This window comes from Rhea pennata, chromosome 3 (genome assembly GCF_028389875.1).
Source record: "Rhea pennata isolate bPtePen1 chromosome 3, bPtePen1.pri, whole genome shotgun sequence".
Taxonomy (NCBI): domain Eukaryota; kingdom Metazoa; phylum Chordata; class Aves; order Rheiformes; family Rheidae; genus Rhea; species Rhea pennata.
The window spans coordinates 97,623,980-97,638,970 of NC_084665.1; the positions used below are offsets into that span (position 1 = coordinate 97,623,980).

At 36.2% G+C, this 14,991-nt stretch overlaps 1 protein-coding gene across 1 annotated transcript in view; it reads left to right on the top strand.

Annotated features, from left to right (window-relative positions):
* The window catches only part of COL9A1 (collagen type IX alpha 1 chain), a 66,673-nt gene that overhangs the window by 21,048 nt on the left and 30,634 nt on the right, over nt 1-14,991 (top strand). Inside the window, exons 10-18 of the mRNA XM_062571085.1 lie at nt 1,879-1,932; nt 2,487-2,522; nt 6,839-6,862; nt 7,117-7,170; nt 9,059-9,112; nt 11,175-11,207; nt 11,293-11,349; nt 12,011-12,064; nt 13,402-13,455. Of these exons, the coding sequence (XP_062427069.1) occupies nt 1,879-1,932; nt 2,487-2,522; nt 6,839-6,862; nt 7,117-7,170; nt 9,059-9,112; nt 11,175-11,207; nt 11,293-11,349; nt 12,011-12,064; nt 13,402-13,455 (420 nt within the window). The remainder of the gene's footprint in view (nt 1-1,878; nt 1,933-2,486; nt 2,523-6,838; nt 6,863-7,116; nt 7,171-9,058; nt 9,113-11,174; nt 11,208-11,292; nt 11,350-12,010; nt 12,065-13,401; nt 13,456-14,991) is intronic.

A 14,991-nucleotide genomic window follows, 5' to 3' on the forward strand; every position in this document is an offset into this window, starting at 1 on the left:
ATATAGTTTTGTTCTCCTTACCAGAATTCATAATAACACACTCCCGTGAAACAAAGCTTTCAAAATTCACCTCAGCTTTTAATATTTGTTTGTACTTGCATGTTCCCTGATATTAGTGGATGAGTGAAAGAATAATACCAAAATACTGTATTCTGAAAGGGTAGAACTTTTTTTTTTTTTTTCAGTTGAAGACACAACATAGGACTTAATTGTACTCCCACTGTGCATTCCACTTTTAATTGAAGGTTTAGGTTTATAATACCTTCTCCTGTTTTCTAATTGGTAAGGCAGTTCTGACTTTTAAATCTTATATTTTTTTCAAAAACTATTTCAGTACTGGGTTTAATAGACTGAGTAAAAATCCTGCAGAATAATTGCCTATAATGATCCTGCGAGCTTTAGAAAGCAAATTGTCAGCGAAAACATTTTTTGGGGTCAATACTGAGTTGCTAGAAGCACACTAGAAAAGGGAAGTGTTGGACAAACATAAAAACAAAGCTTTTCTTATGGAGTTCTGGAAAGTTATAAGCCATATAAACTGATTAAAATGTTGTAAACAAAAGAAAACAAAGGAACTCCAGATGAATTACCGTTTACAATATCAGGATTGCTTTTTGATTTTAGCCAGATAGACAAGTATGATCCAAAGAGAAACCTCAAGCGTAGCGTGGCAGCCTTGCTTTTCCGTTCAGAGGGTATGGCTGATAGAGAAGCTGAGGCAGCCCCCATAGCTGCTTCTTCCTCAAGGAGGAGTGTGTTAGTTATTCCTAATTGCCCTGTGTGGCTGTCAGAAAGCTGAGGAGTGCCATTCCCTTCTGGACTGAATGACAAGGTGCAGTAGATGCTACATGGACTAATGTGGTCTTTAGACTGAGGTCACGGTGGGCATTGCTTCAATAAAGCCATTAGCCTGAGGGAAAATAGGGAAAGATGAACAGAAGACTACGTATGGTTTAGAAAACTCATCTGCATCATTTTATGACTCTCCACATGCAAGTCTGTATCCATTCTCAGCACACAACTGCAATAAACTAAAGCTTAGTCAACCAAGGCTTCAGCTGGTCCGTGTAGCTATGACTTGCAAGAGTATAGTGCTAAACCCTGGCTCCAAATGATTATAACTCTGTTTTAAAAATAGGACCCAGAATTTAAAACCATGAGCAATATTTTATTTTAGGATAGTTAAGGTTAATTGTCATTAAGTTCTGGGCTCTTGAGGATTCACTAAACCAAAATGTGGCCTGATGTGTGGTGAAGGTACACAGAATCCAAAAATCTGTGTCTGTACAAATTGATTTTAAAAATACATAATTCTTATAGATAATATGACAAAACCCCCATGAAGTATGTGTGGAAAAATGAGGTGAGAAGGTTTACATGAAAGGCCTTCAGTCTTCCCTGAGTGATTTCAGATACTCAGTTGTCCTTCTGAGAATCTTGACACTTCTTCCAGTTCTTAAATATGGGAAATTTATTAGAAAGGGAAAACACTGACAATTGTCATTTTAATCTGAGCCATGAACTAGGTTCATCAGTTCATCAGTAATTTTCTCTGATTTGGAGAAATTCAGATAAATTCAGACTGTGTTTGGTTTGATCGTAGTTTAGCTGAATAACTGTTGAAGAACACATACGACAACGTGGATATGGGATGCCGGTTACAAAAACCGGCGCTTCGAACCTGGGCAGTGTTTGAATTAGAGTTGTATCTCTGCTCCAACTGTATATGTGAACAGACATACGAGTTATAAGTCTCCGGTTATTACATATTTATCTCATGTAATAGATTAATTTTTCTATATTTTAGAATGTTTTCTGTTAGGATTAAAAAAAACACAAGCAACCTTTGCATGAACATTTTATATCTTACTTCCACAGGGGCTCACAGGCCCTGATGGGTCACGTGGAGCAACAGGACCAAAAGGACAGAAGGTAAAAGCAAAATTAGATAATAAATTATGGACTTCTTTTTTCAAGCTGCAGCATTTCTTAGAATATTAAAACACATATAGAATATAGATGTTGATCCTGTTGGGCCCTTCTAACATGGTATCCTTAGCCAGCAAAATGGGAGAGTGGCATTGCATTGATGGCATTAAGATTTACCATCTTCAGTAACTATAAAACTCTTTCCATTGTGTCGTGCTGTAATAATGTCACAGTAGGAACCTGAACACTGAAACGTGAGTCCATAAGCAATCAGACAAACAAAATGAAGAAATACACTTTAGAATTCAGAGTAACCAGTATCTTTGAATTATTTTGAGAGAAGAAAGGCCTAATGCTGTCTTTTTTGTATTAAATATTAAGCCTTTCTTTTGTATCAAGTTTCACTGAAACTAGTACAGTATTAATCATGGCAAATAATGTTTGCAGAATATGTCTGCCAAATGACACCTGCCAAAAGACAGGAGCATCTTCCTGTGTATTGTATAGAAAACTATGTGCTAATGCCTCTTGAAAGACTGCATTTTTATCCTTTTTAGGGTGAGCCAGGGCTGCCAGGTGCTCGTGGATTTCCAGTAAGTAATACATTTCCCTAATGAAGACGCTTTTTAGACCTTAACTATAAATATGAATGATTCCTATTGCTAAACGTAGTGAAGAAAAGTAAGAAAATATTTCTGAAGTTTCAAAGAATTTGTAAGTTTATAGAGTAGTATGTAAAAAAAACTTCTTCAAATCAAAATGTGCAGGTTTCATTATTGAGGAGGGCATGTTCAATTTGCATGCTGTAAAAAAGAAGGAAATATCTGTGATGTGGCTGCATATTTTGGAAGCATCGTCACTGCCGCTTTCCATCTCTTTGTGCAAGCACTCTGGAGACAGGAGAGTTCACATTTTACGTGGATAAATTAATCTAGTCTTTCCCGTTTCAGCTTCTCACCATGTGTTTAGAAGTTGGAATGACTGAAGTATTAAATGCAGTATAGGAGTTGCTGTGCTGTTCCATGTGAAAATAACACAAAATATGAGAAAGGACATTCAAAAAGTACTGCTCAGATTTACATGGAGATAGATTTAACATCCTTTTGGGGGGGGGCTGTAAAGAACTGTGAATTTCAGGAATTTGCAGGGCTAGAGAAGTGGATGGCAGCTGCCATGATGAAACTCAGTTTATATAGGAAACTGGGAAAATCTGAAATAAAATGGACACTGGAATAACATGTGTGGTCTAAGATTATAATATGGCTGCACAGAATGAACTGATTTCATTAAGAATTAGATTCCTTTTTGAGAATTAGTTTCTATTAAATAGAAAATGTGTTGTATTCCAAGATGGCATTCCTTTTCATGAAAATCTGTAGCTTTAACTGTATCTTTTTATTTTTGATGCTCTATCATTAACTTTCATTACATTTTTATTATAGAAACATTTTACTATTCAGACATTGAGAAAATTATATTTTTATTCTTGAAGAGGTTACATGAAAAACTTGTTCAGGCTCAGATGAATCATTTTGTGTGGACATTTATATTTAATTTTCATAGATGCATGTTTTTTACCTAGAAATCTGGAGCCTGGAATAAATAAGTTATACTTTATAACAGCTGGTCAATCTATAGGCTCAATGTATAAGCTAAATTTAGTCACAGAAGATAACCAAACAGAGGGAACTTCTAGGTAGACTGAAAGGCCTGATTTTGATTGTTTTTTTGTTTTATTTATTATGGTTTTTTTTCCTGCCAAATAGTTAGGAGAATAATTTCTGGGTTGTTTGAAAAAGATCTTAAAATGTGTAGATGGAATGAAAAGACAAGTTAACTTTGCCAAGTTCATCATTTAGATGATATAGAAAAACTACTTATAAAAAAACTACTAGGTGTAAGGAAAAATGGGAAATTAAAAACTGAATTACTGAAATATTACAACTTGAAATATCATAGGAAAAAATGGTCAGCTCAAATACATTCTGAAAGTTGGGGAAAGTATGTATTATTTTATCTTATCATTGACAGACTAGTGTAAAAAGGAATAATGTGAAAGCCTTCAGGAAAAGTAGGTACAGAAAACATATAAAAGAGGGTTAATCTCAGCTTAGAAGTGGAGATGTTACCATGGAAAAGCAGCAAACCAGACCAACTTGTCAAGGTTGCTGCTGATTCCTTTCAGAGTAGCATTTATCCTATTTGGGTCTTTTTTTGTGACCATATTTTAAGGCTGTAAAAGCACTAAATCTTACGAGAATTTGGACCATTGTTGAGAGTTTAGTAATCTTTGTTTGAGCTGAAACATCATCTCTCCTGGTGATACACTTCAGTGAACCTCAGTAGGGATTGCCTTTAGAGCTGTTCTGCCTCTAATAAATAGCTGAACCTTCTGCTTGCAGGCATCTGCAGGAATATGTATAATCATGGGATAAAGACGGTTAGATATTTACAGATAAGAGAAAAGATGGATTTGCTGAAGCCACTTCATGGTAGTATTGAAAACTATAATTCCCCTGTTAATGATTAAGGTCAGACACATACTATTTCTGTTAAGATTGATACTTATACCACATATTTTAGGCAGGATCCCAGTATTTGATTTTCTGGCTCCACAGTTGTTAACCTGTGTATTCTGAAAGCATATGGAAAGATTACTGCTCATTTCATAGGGAAATTACATATACACAAGCTTTTCTTTTGATGAAAGCTTTAGACGGCTGAAGAAGTAGCACAATTAGTGGATTTTTCTCAAAATGGCTAATACAAGTCATCTTGACTGTAGTGAGGTTAAACTTATTTTCACTTGAATAATGAAACAAATCTAAAAACCAAAGGATAGGTGTGGTAGCGATGGAGTGGGATGGTTCTAATTCTCAGTTTCAGAGGCTTTTTGAGGAGCTTTTACTAGAAGTGAGAAGTGATGGGAATGTTTAACCTTCCCAAGTTTTTAACTTGATCTGTGAGACTTCATTTATTAGAAGTATGGTGAGCACACTTATGATTATACATACTATTTACACAATTAATTGAGTATTTGGTTAGAAATAGCTTTCTACACTGCTTTGAATTCAATCAGTGACCTTTTGTAAGTAGAGTAGTCTCTCTGGATGACTAAAGACTTCATTTCTCACAGAAATAAACTACTTATATTGTTAAAATGCTAGATGCAAACAGAGAGACAGAGGCCTTGGCTAAAACCTTAATTAATTATAATTTTTTTATCACTATTTTTCACGCTCACATGGTGGGATTTTTTTTCCAAGTTAGGACTTCAGGGTAACTGAAAAAGTAATCTAAAATATCTGAAGTGTTATATAAATTGTTTGCTTTTCTGGTTCTGCCACATAGTCTTCCCCAGAACGTCCAAACTATCTTCAGTCTCTTCTTTCCTCTCCCTTTTCTCCTTTTTTTCTTGCTTCATCATTTATTTTCATATTATTCTCTTTGTCTTTTCTCTTTTGCTGATAGTCTCTCAAGTGAAAAATTTACAAAATTATTAGAATATTTATTAGAACACCTAGATAAATTCAGATAAGCTGACGTGTCTGATAAGGCAAAGGTAAGGGATGAATCTGCAGGGTATGAGCCTCCGAAGAGGGGCTGATGGACCGTGGGCAACCGACTGCGTGCAAACTCCCGTTCAGGGGGCAGAGAAGAGCCGCTCAAACAGGCCTGGGGCACCCGGGGACCTACGGCCGCAGCTCCAGGCTCTGGGGAGGCGTCTGCCTCAGGGCACGGGGACAGCTGGTGGGGATCACTGACCGCCGAGTGAGGTATCCTTCACTCAAATGGGAACCTGCAAGCAGTCAGTTCCCTTCTTTCAGGGATAGGTGATATTTTAATGATATATCCCTATTGCAGATAAGTCCTGTCAGGAAAGATTGGATTTGTGTCGTGAAATACAGACCTTTTTAATACATTGCAGCAAGTTACTGTTAAGTAGTTGTAAAGGAGTTACCTGGATCAGGCAAGAAGTTGTTTACTCTCTGCAGTGCTTAAGTGGATAAAGTATAATTACTCTCTTAAATATTTGAAATTTTATTAAGTTCTCTAAAGATAACCTTGAAGATACAATCCCGCACAATATTTTGTGGCCTGTAAACTCCACTCATCCCAGGTGCTTTATTACATCAAATCTCCTGAACATTTAAACATCTTTATAACTTTATATGCCAACTGTTACATATATTCCATTGACACTGTTTTTCTTAAAATCATCCATTTCCTTCAGTAAAGCAAGACTGACGACTCTGTTTTCTGAGGGAGAATGTGTTGTCCAAATAGGCAGAAGAGCATTTTCATCTTGGACACTTCTCATTAAAATGATTCAGAGCAATGGTGAAGGAAAATGAATTTGCATTTTGGAGCAGTTTTGGAGTAGGAACAATTTGGCATTCTTTCTGATTACTGAAAGTACTTGTTTAACAGATTTAGACCATGGAGAACATGGCCAAAAAAAATTAATGTTTTTTCCTCTTTTATTATCAGTTTAAGTGCACGATTAAGAGGAAATTATTATATCATTAATGTATTTATCTTCATGCTTGAAAATTAGCTAAACCAAAAAGCTTTAATCTCCTCTTTCCTTTGTGGAAGTATACATGTTTGTAAATGTGCAAATAAAAAATACTGCAAGACAGCTTAAGCAATAATTTAATTTGCTTCTGATATAGATTACCTAATAATAAACTCATCAATGTTTAACATTTGTTGAAGTTTTCAATAATACTTTCCAGAATCAAACATCAGTGTTTTGTATTTGTTTTCACCATAAATACTCTGTGCTTGGCAAACATTGGAATGAGTATGGAATCTGCCTCCTTCTCCCCTCCTCTCCTCCTCCCCCCCCCCCCCCCCCCCCCCCGAAAAAAAAAAATCTGACTTCTTTTTTTTTGGTATTTCACAGGGCAAGGGACTTCTTGGGCCACCTGTAAGTATCATTTTCTACAATTCATAAATATACCATTCATAAATCAAAGGGATTCAGTGAAGAAAAGACTATTGTTTTAATGCTAATGCTCTATTTCTATTATGCATACTTTCTTTTCTAATGGTGAGGTTATTTATGTTGTATTGGGCAAGAATACTGATGTCTAACTTGGAGAATTGTTTGTTCTCACTCCTTGTTCCTTGTTATACAGATATTCTATAATCTAAAAATGCTATTTAATGTGGTTGTTACAGGGTCCAGCTGGTGCAGCAGGACTTCCTGGTGAAGTAGGCCGTGCTGGTCCACCTGTGAGTACTACTGTGTTTGCTAAAAGTATATTCAATACTTACTCTAGAAAAAACCTGTAACGGCTGTGCCATCCAAACATGGTTTGAGCTATAGCAACATTTGAAAACATTCAGTTTATTCCTTCACAGAGATTGCTAGTAGAGGAAAGACTGTGTTTGGTGAAGCTATCAGAAATAACAATTAATAGCATGAAGCTATGGCTACCCAGGAAATCAGAATGAAATGTTTCATATGACGTTTCATACCCTACTTCTCCCTTTCTTCAAAGAAAGTCATAAAGCAAACCAGCCAAAAATGCAGGAAATGTGAAAGTTTTAACACCGCATGTTGTACTTTAGCTTCACTCCCGTCTTCTCACCTCTGCAGTGCGGTACATGACCGCACAATGTTTCTGTTATCCATGTGCGTATCAGTGAACATGGCAGTTCAATATTTCTTCTTAGCCTTGTTATTCAGTGTGACTCCCTCTACTGACCGCACTCCTAACACATTGGCTCAGCTTCAGCATGCTGTCATATGCTGACTCCATACTTTACCACTGAAATTAAAATTGAAACCAAATTCTTTTAATTGACATCTGAAATAGTATTGGAACTGCCTAATGAAGTCTATTTTTTAACACATATCTCTCCAAATCTGTTGTGGTCAGTCATATAAATGAATATAAAAAGACTACCAAAACTACCAGCTTGGTTCAGAAAATCCATCCATCTGACTATCTAGCCTCTCGCGAGGGCAGTAATGGATGCTTAGGAAGTATACAGGACACGCTATTCGAAAAACGATGTTTTTCTGTCACACTGCTGCACCTTCCAGGAGCTGGCAGTTTGGAGACCTCCTGAACGAGAAGTTGCATCTGGACCACATTGTTCAGTAGCTATATGTAGGCCTATCCTCCATTAATTTGGTCTGTACCTTTTTGAATTCATTTATACCAAGGGCCCCACAACACACCATGACAATGAGTTCCACAACATAGTTACACATAGCATGGAAAAGAACTATTCCTGTTTAGTGTTTTTAACCTACGTTTCTATAGCTCATGTACTGTGCGAACAAATGAATTATTTTTCCAAACTAACGGAAATTAATTGCATTTATGATTTAATATCTTAGAATTCATAATATGGAAATTACAGTATTAAATTAAAAGATGGGCCCAATTGGAAGATTTATTTTATTTAAAAGTATTCAGAAAAAGGCAGAGATTCTGCATTGTCTTTGCTTCTGTAAACACTAGGCATTGAAATTTCACAAACAGGAAAAGATTCTAACTTTACAGGTTCAACTTGGGCTCTGAAAAAGTGATTTTTTTCTTCTACTTCAGACATTTTTACCAGTTTACTAAGATTTTTAATTCAGATCTTAATTAACAGCTATGAAATAAAGGAGCGTGTAGATGGCCATGCAGTCACATGTTTCAGATTTCTAAACTATGTGAAAACTATCTGTTTTTGTAGAGTCATATAGCCATCTCAGTGAACTGTAGGGTACAAATAGAGCAAGTTAAGATTCATAATATGTTGGAGATTCCTTTAGTACTGTATCAGTCATTTTACCTCAGTATTTTTTAGAGTGCCTGTCATTGTGGTACTCAAATACTTGAGTAGTAAAAATAATACAGTTTAAGAATTACCCTATGCTCCTTGAATAATTTTTAAAGGATGGGTTATAGTTCTTAAAAATGCAGAAGTCATTGCTTTGAATTCTGCTGTCAGAGACATATTGTGGGTTTAGGTCTTATTGGCTGCCCTGAATGTCCTTCTGTGGCTACTTCACTCCTGACTGTTGTGTGATATGAATATATAACTTTGGTGTCATTACTGCTATGAATTAACAAAATTATTTTAACTTTTTTTTTTTTTTTTTTTTTTTTTTTTTTTTTAGGGAGATCCAGGAAAAAGAGGACCACCAGGACCACCAGGACCACCAGGTCCTCGGGTAAATGATTATCTTTAATATGTGCTGCTAATGTCTAAATTATATACTATTATACTATTTAGATTTACTATTTTACTGTAATAATAATTACTGAATTATATACTAGCTGCAACTATTGTTGCGGCTTGAACAAAGCTTCTCCTTAAGTCATACAGCTGAATACCAATACTGGGACATCCCCAGGCTATATTAAATCATAAAATCTACAGAGTCATGTTCAAATGGATGAACATGGGGTATGACTCATGTAATGATATCAACATTTCATTTTCCATTTAGAAAACAGGTTTCTAGTCCTTATGGTTATAAAATATAGTTCAAGATGTAGAAAATCTAACTTCTGTAATGATGTCTTCCTGTCTCTGCAAATAATCTTCAACTGTAACTTTTACAGGTTTTAACCTTCTCTGTGAATTACAGTATTATTGTAGATGTAGTCTGCGTTGGCTGTCACCAGGTTTACCTCAGCTGTAGACTCTTGTTTATTTGGGGGAGAAAAAAATTAATATTTGACTTATTACCTTGAGCAGTACATGCTCCCAGGTGAGTTAAGCACTAATACCTTTCTTGCGGCCTTGCTCCCTGCAGTGAACGTGAGAAAGATTTATATCACTGCTTTGCCTCTCTACGAGATTGGCTGTCCTCACTGGGCCTCTCTGGAGGAGGAATTTTTGTCATGCATTTACCTTTGTGATGTGGCTATTTACCTGCCCAGAGAGGTCGAACTGAGAGTCTGGCAGATGTATCACAGGTTGGATGCTGTACAATGCAGATTATTGGGAAATGTGGTTGTGTCATGTTAATATCTCTGTAAAAACAGTACTGTTCTACTGCTGGACGGGCCCTTAAATCCATACAGTTTATATAAGCTATGTTTCTTGTCTTCATGAAAGTTGCCAGAGACTTTGCAGAGGCTTTGTAGAAAATTAAATCATACTTTGAATGATAAACTGGAGAGCAGTGTTTTGGAGAAAAAGTAAAAGGCTACATTACACAATAGTAGTGTATTTTGCTTCTATTGAGAAATCATCACAGGGCAAAATCATCAATTAAATGCCACAATCTCACTACAGCTAAGAGCATTAAGGCCCCCAACATACCCTCAGCTTACTTTAAACCCTACCGTATAGAAGGAGACTGGCTCCTGCCTTAACTCGTCTCTGCTTCTTGGAGCTGCCTCTGCTCCATCCCCACGGGGCTTCGAGAATCCAGCTGCTGCCGTGAAGTCGTATTTCACCCTGTTGCACCTCACACGGCTCCCATTAGCTTCCAGCAAGTGTGTTTGATTTACCAGGAGAAATGGCCTTCCCCACCCTGGGCCCATCTCTTCGCACACAGATCTCTAGTTTATTCCAGTTCCAGTAACGGACAGACTTCTCACTCATCTATCAATACTCATGAGATCATTTTCTCTACAAAGATCTGAATCTTGTCTTGAAATGGATGGTAGTAAGTTTTTTTTTCTTTTTTAAAAAAATCTTTGCTGCAGAATTGTTTTGGATTCTGTTCGAAATCTATGGGGTTTGGACAATGCAAGGAATTAATTTTACCTCTGAATACTTCTCTAAATACTCAAACTCAAAAATCAGTTTTCTTTAAATAAGAGGTTTAGAAATACCCTTCTAAGGAAGTAACATGAAAACTTACTACAACTGGCTATCAACTGGATTACAGAAATATTAATAAGTCACATGATAAGTCTGAAAAATATGATATTTGAAAAAAAAGCTGGACAATCTGAATTCCTACATAACTTCTGATTTGAATGTGTAGCTCAAATACATTTGCTTTATATTTAATACAAAATCTGTATTAGGTAGCTTAAAAATAAAAGTAAGACTTCATTTTTCAGGAAAGTTAGAGGACAGGATTTTGTAAGTACCTAGAAACTCCTAGAATTTAGGTGCTGTTATCAGAAATGCTTCTGGTTGATTACACTTCTGATTTCGGCTTCATATAATAGAATTTCTGTTTTCCATTGCTGTATTGTCTAATTGGTCAGATCTGGGTTTTTGTTTGCTTGCTTGTTTTTACTTACTTTGATTAATTTCATTTAACTTAGGGAACAATTGGCCTGCAGGATGGTGACCCATTGGTAAGATATTTCTGTACATTTTTTTTTTAAACATCATTTCAGACAATTTTACCCCAGTGGTATTAACTATGTGGATGCTTTTCAGTGTCCCAATGCTTGTCCACCTGGTCGCCCAGGACATGCTGGCTTAATGGGGATGAAGGTAAGAGAATCTGTTTGTTTGAACGCATTGCTTACAGAGATACTATCTCAAAGCACAAGGCAGGGGACTTGCTGGGTTGACACTGCTCTTTTCGATGAATGTTGCATTGATGTGGATGCTTACAGTTATTTCAGCCCTGCCAAAATAACATCTCATTGTCAAAATCTCTTATTGCTGTAATCTTCAGGGTAAAATGAAAAAGTTTAGAGTACGCTAAGGATTGCTTCATTTACTTCCCAGAACATCTGTAAACTGACAACTCCAGAAACTCTAGGTACTCCCCTACATCCTGGTCTTTTTTTCTTTTCACCAAAGACCTGTAACATACTAAATTGAAATGGAATATCTTTTGAATCTCATTTTATCTGAGATTTTTTATGTATTCTTTGCCTGATTTCTGGGAATTTGCCTGAGGAAATCACTAAGTGGTAACCTGAGAAGAAATAGTAATCTGTTAGATCTAGGAACAGATCTTTCTGAAGTTGGTGTTGGTTTTTTTCTTAATATGTAGTATGAATTAGGTAGATGAGGTAGCACTGGCAAATGGGGATTGCAGAGGGACAAAAAGGTAGTTCTAAGGAGTCTGTATCTATTTTGCAAAACTCCATATTTTAATTTTGAATAATCTCTATTTATTTTGGGTTTTTTATATTTATTTTAGGGACAGAAAGGTTCAAAAGGAGAGTCTGGTGAACCAGGAAAACAAGGCTATAAGGTAAAACAAACAAACAAACAAACAAAAAAACCCAGCCCCCCCCCCGCCCCCCCCCAAAAAAAGAATGGCTGCTGTGGTTAGCAAGCTAGTAGTAGTTTAGTAGTTCAACCTTGTCTTCAAAAGATGCTTTAGAATTCATTAGAACTATTTATTGTTTTTTTCCAGAATGCATGAAGAGATACTACTTATCGTAATACTCCAGAGTAACCAAAGGCACACTTCGGTTATTCATTCACCTCGCCTCTGTATTTTTAGAATATAGAAGTTAGTACTGCCATACTCCTCTTGCTTTTTATTTTGATCATTCAAATTTAATTACTATGAAACTCGTGGCAAGAATTAAAGAACTCATCCAAAGATTTATATACAAAAGACTTCTGTGAATTTACTGAGGATATTATGCTATGTCACAGCTGAGTAGTAAGAGGGACAAGAAGAATGAGAGAGAAAAGTATGTCTTAAAGGGAAAGGACACTGTTCTTCACTGAGAGGTGAAGAAAGACTTTAGTAGTAATAAAGAGGCCTAGTATGATTCAGCTTTAAGACTGAGCTATGTGCTCCTTTAAAGTTTTTCATATGAATTAATATTGTTTAATATTTATAATAAAAGCTGAGATTTGCACTACCTTGGTCCATGTTTTAATGTTTTCATCAAAAGATTTTTTTTCTTGCATTCTAAACCCCTTTGAAAACTAAATCACCTTGAAAATATAATAAATTTTTTTAAAAAGCCAACTTTCTATTCCTGAGTATATTGAGAAGAATATTTATTGAAAAAACTCCCCCATTTCTTTTTCTGAATGTTGAGCTGTTGTCTTATTATGTGCCAAAATCCCTCTAGGCAAATTAAACTGGCAGGAAACACAGTAGTTCTGGTAGTGTGTACTGTCATTGTATGAGTGAGGCTATCATCTAATCTAATTTGTGTTTGAACAGATAATGTCACTATTTACTCTTTTGATTTTCAAAAAATTCTGAAGCAGAGTGTGCTGATGTGGTGAAGAGCTACTGGCATGTCCAGTCCATTCACATGTTCACATATACCTTCATTACTCTCTTAAAAAGAGCAAAGACACCTACAAAGATTAATATTGAGAAAAAAATGAATGATTAAGAATAAAATATCTTTATGCTGAGTTTGCTTTAAATTACCCTTTTGCCTAATAATCCAAAATAATATGAACCTAAATTAGGATCTGTCTATGTGCTAGGAACTTAATCAGGATTTCCTTCAAGGGGACATGCTGGTAATGATCAGTAAGCAAACTTTACCTTTTAGGATGGTAAAGCATCCATGATATGGATTGGTTACAGATGTATTCCTTTTGCTTTCCCAGGGTGAAGAAGGAGACCAAGGACCTGTTGGTGAAGTTGGAGCTCAAGGCCCTCCAGTAAAGTATTTCCTCTTAAATAGCCCTAGCCATTTTTTCTTCTTACTGTAAGAAAATGTATATTATAAAAACTCCACTTACTTACCTACCTTTTAATTCTCTGCCACTGTCTATGACTGAAAGCAGAGCTAATTAGATCCAGTCAGAAAACTATGTATCACATAGCCTTTCAGCTCTAATTATTTCTATGGAAAGACTTATTTTTAAAAATATTTCATATCCAAAATCTTGTATTCTTTTCAGACTGAACATATAGGTGAACTGTGTAGGTTTTTCCTGGCTTTCTTTTCCATAATTTTGATGACTCTGACTCCAGCCTTGCAAAGCTAGTGTTTATATTTTAAATGTGTTTAACTGTGGGATTCTGTCTGCTGAGATTTGGTGGTGAAGTGACTGACACTGAAGAGTAGAATGTTTTCGGTTTCTATCTTTTTGCATGTCCAGGAAGTAGCCTCCAATCGCACCTATCATTTTGGAATTGTTTTCTTGGGCTTCACCTAACTTCATTCCAACATACACCTCCTCGGGCAATAGGGAACAGGAGAAAAGGGGTCATTCTAAGTAAGAGATCTAGGCATAGGCCTTAGTCATAACACTTTTTTATTTCTAGAGTTTATTTTCTGATGGTATCCTACACTTTTTTTTTCCAAGTTGCAAACTATTTATTTAATGCTATTGGTTTCCAAAGGTGATATTATGCATGAGTTTATCCCAATGCATGTGGTATTCAAACCCTAAATTACAGAATTCTCTTTAATGTAAAACTTTGGTTTAGGACTAGAGAAAGAAGGAATAGAGACTGCTTAAAGGAAAGGGTGTAATCCTTCTTATCTTAGATGCTGAATAAAGTATTCCTGGTGCTCTTGTGCAAGTAAAGTAATTGCTTAAGAAGATTTTTCTGCTGTCTGAAGGGCCTGTGGAGACCTATTGTTTTAACTCAGCTTGGTAAAATTCTTATGTGGTTCCCATTATTGTGAAATAACACAGAATTAAAAAACAAATAAAAGCTACCTTTTTCTCCCCTCCACTCCCCTTCATTACTCATTTCAATTCACTTTTTCGTCAGCTGATGACCTTACAAACAAGTTTTAAAAGCAATGTTTCTTTTTAAAACAAAGGATTTTAAAACAAAAGTGATGTCAGATAAGCAGTCTAGAGGAACAGATGGAGAGGATGTAGGCTCTCCTTGTTACCTGTTCATGTGTTTCTTGCTTGTAAGAGTGTAAGGCTCAGATCCACAGAAAGGGTAGGAATCTGGTCCCAACAGCAGCATCTACGACCTGCCACTTTTAAGAAATGCAGGGAGAACAGCACTTGCATAAGACCGTTCACCTCTGGGAGAGGCGTTGCTTTTGTTGGAGAACGGTGGGCACCGCAGCGTGTCCAGTTCCACCTCTACCCTTGGCACAGGGGTTAAACTCTGCGTCTCTCCCTGCCCTGTTGGGCGACTTCAGTCACAGCTTTCTCATGTCTTGGGCTGACAAAGCATTAAACGTTCCATGCAAAATTCCACCTAGCTCCATTAAGAGCAGGTGA